The sequence below is a fragment of the Punica granatum genome, chromosome 4 (assembly GCF_007655135.1).
Source record: "Punica granatum isolate Tunisia-2019 chromosome 4, ASM765513v2, whole genome shotgun sequence".
Classification (NCBI taxonomy): Eukaryota; Viridiplantae; Streptophyta; class Magnoliopsida; order Myrtales; family Lythraceae; genus Punica; species Punica granatum.
Genome location: NC_045130.1, coordinates 17,373,535 through 17,386,850, shown reverse-complemented (window position 1 = coordinate 17,386,850; position 13,316 = coordinate 17,373,535). Strand labels below are relative to the sequence as shown.

The following is a 13,316-nucleotide window of genomic DNA, read 5'->3' as shown; positions in this document are numbered from 1 at the left end:
ATAAATACAATATTTATAGATGGTAATATCACCTGTGCAGTTTACCAAAAAAAAACCCGTGCATGCACGGGCTCAATGCAGAATATACATAATATTATCTCTACAAGCCAATGTCCTCTTGTGATTTGTCACAATTACACCCATATAAAATATTTATGTATTTTCTCTCAATCTCCTTGTAGTGCCACCCTCTCCGTGCCAGCAAGTCCTCCTCCGCGACGCAGACCCAGATCCTGGAGCAACCCATCCTCGAGAGGTTCGGGTCCATAGCCATGTTATTGTATAGGTCGTCGCAGCCGGTTGAGGTCGGGTTCGCAAACCTCCAGTAGGCCTCGATCAGGGCCCGTTTATGGGGCCGTGTGCTCTCTCCTGGCAATATATCGTTCCCCCAGAAGAACGGGTGCACAAGGATCAACCCTGCGAGCTTGATTCCTTTTCCTGTTCCGTTTCTCGACAGTATCATCCCTTCCTGCAGTACTAACAGAGGTTTGGATATGCATGGGTTTTCATATTGTCGCCAACTACTAAAGGTGCTAATCTACGTACTAGTAAGCAATTAAACCGTAGCAAGGCATTGGACTATGGGTATAACATAGTGACGTATACTCTTACCTGATAACTAAAGGTTCTATGTTAGATACTTACTAAGACTACTCGTGTCCATTTATTAGTTATTATGATTTATATTTCATTCTATTGTGTTCATGGGCGTCCTTAATAACCGAAAAAGTCCTAATCACCTTTCACTTCCTATGAAAGTAGGGGGCAAAAAAAAACCGACCCCGAGTAGAAGTCCCTTGTGGTGAGCAATGTTAGGCCCAGCCCTGTCCCCGCCAAGGTACATCTTCCTCAGGTTCGCGTGGTTATTCAACCATTCCTCCTGGCCCAGCCCTCCCGAATGGGCCCCGAACCACTTGATTGTGGCTTGCGAGTCATCATATGCTGCCGGGAGATGATACTGGGGCTCCCGCCGATACTCCACCGAGCCTATGACCACCCTGGCCTCAACCGCGAGGGCGTTGAGGTAATGGTGGTAGTTCAGGAACATTGTGGTCTGGATGACGAATCCTACCCCATGGAAGTAGACCAAGACTGGGAGCTTTGAGGACGAGGATGGCAGGTTGTTTGGGAGGTATAGCCTGGCTGAGATGGTAGGCTCAGTGGAGTTCGCGACATCCTTGGAGGGGACTGGTTTAGCAGGGTCCATGGATGGTGGGATGGTGTCGGTGCCCATGAACCATTTTATGAAGCCATTCTTGTGGATGCGGAGGATGGGGGAGTAATCATAGGCTATGTTCTCAAAGCCTTCCTCCATTGATTGGATCGCGTCATCTAACGGAATGGAATGAAAAGACAAAGGCAAAGAGAAGAAGGATGCATGACACAAAACCGAAATTAATTTATTCTCTGGTTCTTTTGGCAGAGAGTCAGGAAAATTAAGCAGGTGCGAAACTGAAATTACTTAATTAAATTAAGAAGATAATTTTTTTTCCCAAAACTAAGTGTTTACAAAGATTAATTTTCTTATGATAGATGGATAGGTGTTCTTTGCAATCAATGTAAACGGGCTCGTACAAATCAATGCTTGATCAATATAATTAGGTTACTGGCATTTTAGGAGAATTTATTTATTTTTTTTTGGTATTTGAACTATGGGAATAGGGAACCCTTTTAATAAGGTCCACATCCGATTACGTTGACTACGTTAGCCACGACTTTTCTTGATAAAATTGGATATTTATTGATAAACGGATCTTAATATAGTGATACAAAACGCTAACTTGAAACCAAGAAGTGTTGACTTCAATATTAATTAGTGGGATTCGTATGTCCTTCTATTTTGCATTATTTTTAATTTTGTACATGATCCACAAATCTCCTTCATGACGGAAAAATTGTGTATTTACAGTTTCTTGGTGTTTGGTGATTGTTGTTGCTTGATCATCGTCATTAAGTGTGGGAGTCCTCTACTCCCCCATTTTGATTCAAGTTTTGGCACTGAAAATTTCACTCCCGACGTGAAAAAGGACATAGGTCGACGCCTTTTAGGTTGACACAACATAAAAGACATCGGTCTAGTTAGGTGCGAATTAACTAAGCTGAATAATGCTTTCACAAAAAGTATGGCGCTCCTTGCTTATAGACCTGATTTCAGCAAACTCTCAAGAAATAATCGAGTTAAACGAGTATCGTAGTTTAATTTTCCTCAACTCGTTTTGCCTATACATATGTTGATGATTATACTGCTGGAAAATGCAAATTTGCACGGACGCCGCAGAAAGGTTTGCATATACATACGTTGAACCCAAGCCGACGCTTCTTAGTTGCGTCTTTGGAAATGGCCTTCAGTCGATCCTAAAGTAAGGGCCCGAATATGTGCAAGCAGATGCAAAAAGCATTGGCAAGACACATGATCCAAATTGACGCTTGATTCGCGTTTTCCACTCTTTGGGATTTGTCCCTTCTACCACGCCGTCCTCCTTGTCTAACTTAAATGTTATTATGCCACACCTAGTAGTTCTAATTTGTTGGATACATAACTTACGAACTATTTGAGGGTAATCCGAAAGAACCAATATTCACGTTTGCTAACTTAATTTTCTATTTTGAAAAAAATCAAAACAACATAAATCGATCCCAAAGAACATATATAAGAACTTGGGTTTTCTAGGAGGATGTTCAACATCTCTAGTTAGAAGTTCCGCAGTTTACTAGTTGGGTTATTTGATCGACAAGCAAAGTGCATCAAGCCAATATAAGTTGTTCTAGTTTTGCTTCTTCCCAGTTAAAGGGCTCAGTCAATTAATCACATCTAGCTCAGGGTAGGATTTTAATATATAGTTCTCCATTCGCATTGATGGAAGTCGATAGAAATAGAACAACCGCCGAGCCGGAATAAAAGCTCGCTTTTGTTTTCGGTGTTACAAATTGACATTAACATCTTGTCTAGATGGAGGGTTATGAGGAGTTATAGAGGGAAATTTTATGGAAGGATTAAACTAATTCATGTTTGACAATTAAAAGATAGAGGGTTATGAAAGACCTATATTTTCATTTCACAAATTTGAGATGTTATGAAGGTATAAATTATCAAAAGTTATTTTTAACCCTCCTCTTTTCATAAAATTACAATAATACCCTCTCTAATTTTATCACATTTCCTTGCTCATATATATATGCCCCTATATGTATATATACATATATAGATATTACAAATCATTTTCTTTTATCTATACTCACCTTTGTTTTATATATATAATCTAAACTCTATTATATATTTTGTTATATCTATGATTTGTCCATCTATGTCTACCTTAATTTTCATACATATATATATATATACATAAGATTATATATATTTTCATTGCACATTTACATATATATATATATATACTTAGTAAATATTATAAATCCTATTGTTTATCTTTATTTGTGTATTGTATGAAATGAATATAATAAAATAATATGCATATATTATTCTATCACATTCTTTCTTAATACTATCCAAACATAAATTATGAATTGTTAAAAAAATCCCCTCGTAAACCAGCCCATCCCACCCCACCCGTTCCTCCATAACTCATCCCATCCCATTATTCAAGCAAATATTAAGCCCTAAAATCACTATTTATGGCTGACCGTAGTAATTTCCGGGAAGCCAGTGTCCGCGACATCTACTGGCGAGGATTAGGAGTTGATCAATTCCTCTCAGTTCCTTGTTGTTTTGGCCTCCTGCACGAATGTAATGCCACTTCTTTTCCCGATATTATCTCGGACTTATTAGGCGATCGCGTACAGACACCACTTAATGTAAATGCAATTATTCCGTTTCCACTAGAACATACTAGTAACTAAAGCGACGTTCAAACATACTTTTTTTTTTTTTGTATAATTATCATCCTATGACGAGTTGCCTGTCGGTAGAATTAAAAAGCGCCACCCATCTGAAACAGATATTAAGAAGTGAACGGAAACACACCGCCCGAATGGAATAGCTATTCCCGGTTGATGAAGTCGGCCATCCGCTGGAGCAGCTGTTCGGCTCTCTCATTCCGCTTGAACATGTGGAAGCAGTGGTCTTCTCCCTTAGCCTCGTCCAGCTCCACCTCCCCCTTCCACGGGCCGTCCCGGAGCGTCTCGTAGTACTTCACCCCACGGGGCATCAGCCAGTCGTTCTCCGCCACGCAAACGAGCACCCTCTCACCCGCCATCTTGGGCAGGTCCGGGTCCACCGCCGGGTTGAGGAGCGGGTCCTCATCCGTGCCCGGGCTGCCCGGGTACATGAACATGATCATCTTGTCGGGCTCCTTGCCCCCGAAGAATGGGTGGGCTATGATCGACCCGACGATCTTCAGCCCGGTCAGCCCAGTGGACCCGGCTCGCACTGCTACGTAGTGAGCGATGTTGGCCCCGGCACTCTCTCCTATCAGGAAGACCCGGTTGAGGTCCGCGTGTTCGTTGATCCACGGCTCAGGCCCGTGCCCGCCCGAGTGCGACGCGAGCCACTTCAAGGCCTCAGAGGAGTCCTCGTGAGCTGTGGGAAGGGGGTTCTCCGGGCCCAGCCTGTAATCGACGTCGATTGCAATGACATTGGCCTTAGGGACCATCGTGGTGAAGAACCTCTGGCCGATGGGGTCGAAGGGCGAGCCAGCGCAGAAGCCGCCGCCGTGGTAGTGGACTAGGACCGGCAGCTTCCGGCCGCGGCAGTCGTCGATCCTGGGGAGCCAGATGCGGGCGGAAACGCCGGTGTCCGGTAAAATAACGATATCCTTGGAACGGACCCCAGTGGCCGGATCATCGCCGGCGGGGGAAGGGCCATCGTTGTTGAACATCTTGTACCGTTCGACACGGCCGTCCTTGTACACCTTGAAGAAGGGGGGGAAGTCGTGGGCGACGACATCGGCGGAGCTCGGATCCATGGGGACAATAGAAGGGAAGAGGAGAGGTGGGTGGGCGGGTGTGTGCGCGAGAGAGAGAGAGAGAGAGAGAGAGAGAGAGAGGCAGAGGAGTGGTTTTAATGGCGGCGAGGAATGGGAATTACGTGGAAATGGGGGAGAACGGAACGAGAACATACGTAGCTGGAAGCTGAGCGAGAAGTCAAGAGCAGCAGTGGGGGAGGGATGCTCCGGTCGGTTGGAGAAGAAGAGCCGGTGAAAGGGAGAAAATTAATCCATCCAGGGTCCACCGGTGACGCTGCCCACCAATCAATCAATCAGCCTGTCACGGTCAAATGCCGATGGAAAAGATAAATATATGAATTAATGGAAGATACTTTGCCTACCCTACAATACTCTTTCCTATATATCACAAAGACACGAAATTAATGTGAGATCTATAAGTTTTACCAGAAAGGAAAAAAATATCACACAACACAGATTTTTATGGTGTTTCATACTTCAGCACGAAATGAAATAAGGCAACACGACAAAAAAAAATGAAAAATACCACACAACACAGATTTTGATGGTGTTTCATACGGCAAAAAAAAAAATATATATTCTCTGCACGGCACGCCATCATTATTTCGTCAAAAATTGGACAGTATATTAATGTAGCAAATTTTTTAGAGTAATTTTGCACAAAAGATAATTTGAGAGACCTAAAACGAAAATAACAAAAAATTAACAAAAAAACAAAGATTAGACTGGCACCAGTCACTTACCTTTGATTAGGGTTGCCGGCCGGGCAGGCCACCCACCCCTCGATTGGGCAGGTTAGTGGCTCTACAACAGCCAGCCGCTCCCCGATTGGAGTTGTCGAACTCCCACCCTCCAACTCAAATTTGAGAGATCCTCCAAATTGGGCGGTTAGGGGCTCCTTCGCAGGGCCACCCATCCCTCGATTGGGGTCACCCGCCTATGGTTGGTGGAGAAGCCCCAATCCCAACCAGTCTTTTATTTAAAAATTCATTTTATATTATTTGTTTATTTGGTTTAATTGATTTTAGGTCCCTAAAGTTGTCTATTGTGTGAAATTACCCCAAAAAAGGGATACATCAGCATTTGGTCCAATTTTTGACGGAATACCGACGACATTGCTATACGATGAAAAAATAATTTTCGTATTGTCTTGCGAAATGATATCATTCTATGCTGCAGTGGGAAGCATAGTCTAAATTTATGCTATATGGTGTTATTTTTTCAAAAAATAAAAAATATAAATTCTAGTGTTCTTTTTCCAAAAAAGAAAAAATAAAAAGAATTTACTGTTTCGTATCTGAAATGTTAGTGAGTCAATACTTTGGTCCCTAAAGAAATTTTGTCGACAATGTAGTTCAGCGGTTAAATGAGGTAATGGAAAGCTGATATGAACGCATGTACAGACTAATGCCGCTACTGAATAATATAAAATAATAGAAACTACCTTGTTTTAATATTCCGATAAAATAATTGAATTGATTGAACAAGTTTTCTTTTCTTCAATTTTTTTAATAGCGGAACCACAAAAACATTCAATAGTAGTAATTTTCCGCATTATTTGGACAAAAAACATGCAGTTTCTGGAAAAGATAGATCCACATTTTCCCAAATGCACGTGTCCTTTACATATTAATCTTAGATAAACTTCACGATCGGCACATCTTACAGAAATCGCAAGCTAATTAGTAACAGGTAGAAGCCATCAACTCCATGACATGCATTTAAAAGAGAACAAACGTAATAGCCCATGATATATGACCATTTAGATCAGATTGTGATGGAAAAATAAAGCACACTCTTATCAGACTCTATCCATGCGCTTATTCATCTTGATTGATTTGATCCACCTAATCCAATGGCATCACTGAGATCGTGGATTATTTATCACGGTAAGTTCACAAACTCGGCCAGCTTCTTCATCAGCAGCTTAGTATTCTCATTTCGTTTGAACAAATGGAAGCAGTGGTCCTCTTCCTTGTTCTCCTCGAGCTCCACCGTCCCGCTCCACTCGCTCTTGCACAATGTCTCATAGTAGGCCAGGCCACGGTCTTTTATCCAGTCTCTCTCACCAACACAAATGAGGATCCTTCCAACAGGAATTCTGTGGAGGTCCGGGTCTACCGATGGGTTAAGTTTAGGATCGTTTTCGTACCCAGGACTTGCTGGGTATAGGTACGAGTAGAGCTGATTTTGGGAAATCTCCTCGCTGCCAAAAAAGGGGTGCAGTATGAGCAACCCATTTATCTTGAATCCAGTTTCTACCTGTTGTTACAAATACATATATGAGTATAAAATAATTCAAGTAATACAGTTATAGTAAGCCAATGCTAGAGCAAAAATTAAAACGAATTAATGTACAAAAAGAACAATTCAAACATCAATTCTTAACTGAAGATCCCAACATAGAACCGTTAATTGCCCGAGTTTGCTTGGTTTGCATTTGACGTGGCTGATATGAACACGGGCTAAAAATAGAAAACAAATAAGTAATTGGGCTGGCCCAAGACTTTTAAAGCCCAGATGAAGCCTTTTACTATAAATGGGCCTTCACTAATACTCCTTGGAGGAAAAATTAAGAACCAATAATCGCCCTCAGCCTTGGGGACGCTTCAGTTTTACTTTTTAATGGACTGATCCGATTCAACTGGGTTAAATTCGGGTCAATTTGTTTGTTCAAAAATATGAGTTTGACATTATTGATTTAAAATTGCATTTTCACGTGGAGACATACATCTGTCAAAAGGGTAGATCGATTTGATTCTTAACATATTTGTTAAGAAAAATCCCATCTCAATAGACTACGACAGATCAACCTACTCTTGACTATGTCTACCTACTCTTGTCAGAGGCAGAATTTAAAAAAATAAAAAAATAAAAAAGAACAAAAAAAGGGAAAAAGATCCCTCCGAAGTTATGGAACAAGATCCCTTACCGTCAACCTGGATATGCCGGCCTGGACAGCCACGAAGTGCGCTATGTTCGCCCCGGCACTGTCGCCTGCTAGGAAGACTCGACCAAGATCCGCGTACTGACTCACCCACGGGTCGGGCTCAGTCCCACTGGCGAGCCACTTAAGCGCCTCCAGGGAGTCCTCGTAGGCAGTAGGGAGAGGATTCTCTGGGGCCAACCTATACCCTATGGAGATAGCCACCACGCGGGCCCCCAAAACCAAGCCTATCAGATAGTTAAGTGTGGCCGAATCGTGTGGTGATCCATCGCAGAAGCCCCCGCCATGGTAGTGCACCACCAAGGGAAGCTTCTGATGATCAGGGCCTTCGGATAACTTGGGAAGGAAGATGCGGGCCGTTACCCCGGGTAAGTTGGGGATATGGATATCCTTGGTGTGGATACCAGTATCGGGGTCCCGGCCCGGGGGCACGAAGTGGACGTCGCCAAAGGCATGATATCTCTCTGCACGGCCGTCCTTGTAGATTCTGAGGAAGGGAGGGAAGTCGTGAGCCAGCTCTTGGTTGTGGTTGTAGTCCATTTTCAGCCGAGGGTGAGAAAGAACACGGATGTGTGCTCACGACATGGAAGAAACCCGTGCTTATAAATATTCAATTTGGTAAATTTCATTCAAAACAAAAGGAAGAAGAAGAAAGTCTGGAAAATGACAGGGCACCCTCTTCTTCACTCAGATCACTTGTTTTTTCCTTATATTTTGTAATTGTCAATGCATCAAGAAAGTTTTCTCAACTAAAGAATACCATTCCTAATCCATTCTCTATGCGATTTCCAGTTCAATACGATATATGCACCTCACCAACTACCAATATGGCCGAAGGCCTTAAGTTGTGGGGAAGTACCACTTGGTATGTCCGGTCTACACAAAGTCGCTCGGCACGACCTGCACGCTGGGAAAATTACACATATAGATATGTCTGCCTATCACGAGGTCACGACCATACTATACAATATCAATTCTCTGCAAGTTGCCGATGCCACAGAACGAACCACACTAGTCATGGTGCAATTCATTGAAGAAAAGAAAACGCATATCAAAAAAAGTGTAACGCAGTAATGTATGCTCTCGCCTGGTAACCAAGAGGTTCTAAGTTCGATATTCAGTGAGATTATTCGTACTATTTTATTAAATATTAGAATTTATCTTTAATTGTAATAGGTCTATGAACTTTTCTTATAATAAAAAAAGAAAAAAAAATAAATTCATGCTTCAAAATCAGAGTTGGAATGTACCTTCACTATCACATCAAATATATGCTAATAGTTGAGACACCCTAACGATATTTCCACTATAACATATTTAATCGTTCTGGTTTCGTGTTAGGAGAGGAGCATATGAACTTCGTGATGTTGACTCTTTCTCACATCTGAGCTAGGGCGTGCATTTGTAGTCAATTATAACGTTTACTTATTCACATAGCAATAAAATAATTAAAGTCAAAGTTTATGTAGTAGGTGCAAAGGAGCAATAATGTATGCTACCCAAAAAAAAGAGCCAAGATATATATATATCTGCGCACGCAACATATATATAAAATATCCATGACAGCCAATATGAATTAATTCAAGCGATTCGATTCTTATTTCTCTCAAAATAAAGTATCGAGTTTGAGTCTTGTGAATGAAAAAAATTCATGCTGTGAGAGCTTTATCTCTTAGTGATCGATCCGACTCAACTGAATTAGTTATGGCTCAATTGAATTTTTGAATACTATGATTTACATTGACAAATAAAAGAAGATGAATGACGAGTTTTTCAGCCTTATTTTTCTTAGTAAAACTTTTTGTACGTTTTTATCTTTACATCACCTACTTTACAACCGAAAAGGGAAATTTTATAATAATTCTTGTAATTCTTTATTACTTTTTTGAGCGACTATGACTAATGCACTGCAATTAGTTAAGAGATGTGTCCAATCTAAATACAATATTAAAAGTCGAGACGATGCACTTAGCAATTTCATGTAGGACGGAAGAGATTTATCGTCACATGACCTTTCGTATACCCACTAATAGCAAATTCGTCAAGTGGCCAGGGGCGGCCCAAGGTGAAGCAAGTAAAGCAATTGCTTGAGGCCCCTACCCTAAGTCCCCTATTATACATTAAGTCCCCAACATTAAATTTCCAATATAATCTGTAAAATTTCGTTCTTATTTGTATTATTTACTCGAGTATATCCGTACAACTTTTCCAAAATCTCTATTTTTTCTCCATTTAATAGCGTCAACTTACTTCTCACATTTTTCCATAACTAATCTCAACTCCCCATTTTTTCTCTGTTGGCCATCACATTCATTCCTAGTTTTCTTCATACTGTTTTTTTTTTCGCTGGGAAGGAGGCTTATTAATTCTTATTGATATATATATGGCAGAAATCATTGATATATCATAGGTTGGGTTAATCACCCAAAAAAGCACGACATTTATAATTTTTTCTTAAATATAGTACGACTTTTAGAAAATAATATAGAAATACACGAACTTTATATATTATCCTAAATATAGCACGACTTTAAAAAAATAGTACAGAAAGACACGACCTTCGGGTTTAGCTGTGATTTTAGCACGTTAAAAAAGAAGATGGTGCTTGAAGGTCGTGTCTTTCTGTGCTATTTTTTAAATGTCGTTCTATATTTATGAAAAAGTGTAAAAGTCACGCATTTCTGTGCTACTCTCCAAAAGTTGTGCTGTATTTAAGAAAAAATGCAAAGGCTGCATTTATGTACTATTTTCCAAATGTAGTGTTATATTTATAAAAAAGTGCAAATGTCTTACTTTTTCTAGGTGATTAACCTTTATAGATTAAAGGACCATTACCTAACCAAGGAGGTATCCAGGATTTAGACTTGAGTGAGTTCCTTAAGGAGGCAATTAGGATGGTTATTTCTCCGATAGAGGGGCAAACATAAGAAATTTAATCAAAAATCTAAGTTTGTCCTATAGAAAAACTTATGACAATAATATATACGTGAGCTCATATACATAACAAAAAATAAAACTTAAAAATAAAAATGTCATAAGCATTCTTTAAATAAAAAGGGCAAAACAAAATTTTATTTTAATTATTAAACTTCATATATATGACATATCTATATTTTCAATCGACTTAAATATATGATGCATACTAATTGAAACAATTAGTTTCAAACTATCATTAGAATAACTAATTTAGTCTAATTTTTAATAAAAATATAGGAAATTATTATTTGAAAATTAAAATTAAAATTAATAGTTATTATTGTTAAGAAATTAGTGTTTCAAAATATAAATAGAAATAATTAGAAGAAGAAACTATACAAAAATATACAAAAAGGAACCTGTGCAAAGCACGGGCCAAAAACACTAATATAATTTGTAAATTTCGTTCTTATTTGTATTACTTACTCAAGTATATCCGTATCACTTTTCGAAAATCTCTATTTTTCTCCATTTAATAAACTCATTTATTTCTCACTTTTTTCCATAACTAATCTCAACTCCCCATTTTTTCTCTGTTGGTCATCATTCATTCCTAGTTTTCTTCATAATGGTTTTTTTTCTCCCTGTGAGGGAGGATTATTAGTTCTCATTGCAATTAAGTAAATCAATTTTTCTTACTCTAATTCTGTAGTTCTATCCTTCTATTCTCTTAATTTATATCTTTTTTAATTTAAATTTAACACTGATATATGATTTTCTATTAATTATAAGAATTCAAATATGTCAATTAAATTTTTCGATAAGATGTCAACTAAATTTTTATTCATATTACATTGGAAAAAGGTAAAAATAATTTTCATTTTATTAAATAAATAAAAAAAGTCATGTTTTAGAGCTTCGTTTTAGGCCTTCAACTTTCTTGGGCCGCCTCTACAAGTGGCATGGTGTCGTGATGCCACATCACTTCTCGAAAATGAAATAACCTACACTAATAGAAGACCAAAAGCCTATAGTGCATTGAATGCATTAAATTGACATATTGAGCTTGGTTATATATATATATATATATATATATGGAAGTCCAAAAGTCAAGTCCTAATTCATGAAGGTTCAAAATGCCAAACTAATGGAAGTCCAGAAGTTGTAACTTGTAATTGAATTTCGAGTCTCTCAAATTCATAAATCCTATATATATAGTGGACGTACATTTGATCTCTTTTAGTACTAGAGAATGATAGGTTTCACTCTCAATTTTCTTAATCATCAACTTCTCCATTGCTACTCAACCACCCAATACATTCGCACGAAAAAGGATTTAGCCGATTTGTCAACAACCTTAAAGTGATGCTATTTTGATCTGTTATCTTGATTTTATCAATTGTGAATATTTTTTTGCCTAATAAATGACATAATGTTTTCAGACGAAAAATGAGATGATATAGAGATGAATTTATCCATTGCCGTTTTATTGTTGTTTTTCGAGTTTATGATATCTTGATGAACTTAGGGAGGTAATTGACGCACACATTGAGTTTAAGAGATTTACTAATTTTGCACGTATATTAGCTGTATCATTAAAAAAAGATATTATTGGAATCAATTTGAACTATTTGTTGACATTGTAAAGGTATCGTAATATTGTTATGCACGTGTAGTGAAATGATCTGAAATTGATATTCAAGATTTTTTGTTAAATTTCAATTATACACTCGATAAATCATACAAAGCGAAAGTACCAATGGGAAAGGATTTAATTTCTCGTATTAGTTTTCTTGATCGTGTTGTGTATTTAACTTTTTCAATAATAATTATTGATCAACTGGCCATTTAACCCGCGCGTTGCGCTTGTGTATTTTATGTGTTTATTTTCAGTTGATATTTGATAACGTAGTTGTAGATAGTACATTTCATTCTTTACAGGAACTATATGATCGAAATACCGTGGTTAATTGAATGAGTTATAATGGTTATACAGTGAGAAAGTATGAATTAAATAGTTTTGGTTATGATATGGTGCATATATTTGAAGGAGAAATTTCAGATAGAATTGCTTTCTAAATTTTGAGAAGTTTTGAAACATAAAAGACCTTGTTCGATTGGAAAATATTTTCGATGAAACTGCAATATAAGCACAAGTAGAAGGCAAAGGCGGAGAAACATATTTCATGAATAGGTCCATATAATTTTATATTTAAATAATGAGTTGAGTCTTTACGTTATAATTTATTATTTTAATAAAAGGATAATAATTAATTAATTAGTTTTGACCTAGGTTGTTGCAGCTTCCTCTAGATCAATTAACTTTGAAGGAAATTATTTTAAATAAAAATGATTTCTAAATTTTTGAGGTTGAAACATAAAAGATATTGCTCAATTATAATTTATATTTCGATCAAACTGCAATGTGAGCACAAGTTGGAGACATGCTAGAGTAATATTTTTGAATCCTTTCAGCAAGGGAACCAATCCATTTATGAATACTTTGACCAAGAAAAAATGAAGCAATGATCGAG

At 38.2% G+C, this 13,316-nt stretch overlaps 3 protein-coding genes across 3 annotated transcripts; all 3 read right to left on the bottom strand.

The window, feature by feature from the left end:
- Positions 1–481: 481 nt before the first annotated feature.
- On the bottom strand, positions 482–3,288 carry LOC116204820 (probable carboxylesterase 13). Its single transcript, XM_031537135.1, has one exon. The coding sequence runs from the start codon at positions 1,313–1,315 to the stop codon at positions 737–739; it is 579 nt and encodes a 192-aa protein (XP_031392995.1). The 5' UTR covers positions 1,316–3,288; the 3' UTR covers positions 482–736.
- A 464-nt stretch (positions 3,289–3,752) lies between these two features.
- On the bottom strand, positions 3,753–5,194 carry LOC116204819 (2-hydroxyisoflavanone dehydratase-like). The gene has a single exon (XM_031537134.1). It carries the CDS (start codon positions 5,070–5,072, stop codon positions 3,996–3,998), a length of 1,077 nt encoding a protein of 358 aa, XP_031392994.1. The 5' UTR covers positions 5,073–5,194; the 3' UTR covers positions 3,753–3,995.
- A 1,276-nt stretch (positions 5,195–6,470) lies between these two features.
- Positions 6,471–8,519, bottom strand: LOC116202495 (2-hydroxyisoflavanone dehydratase-like). The gene is made up of 2 exons (XM_031534071.1): positions 7,852–8,519; positions 6,471–7,181 (listed from the first exon to the last, which is right to left on the bottom strand). Exons 1-2 carry the CDS (start codon positions 8,404–8,406, stop codon positions 6,804–6,806), a joined length of 933 nt encoding a protein of 310 aa, XP_031389931.1. The 5' UTR covers positions 8,407–8,519; the 3' UTR covers positions 6,471–6,803.
- Between the last annotated feature and the right edge of the window lie 4,797 nt (positions 8,520–13,316).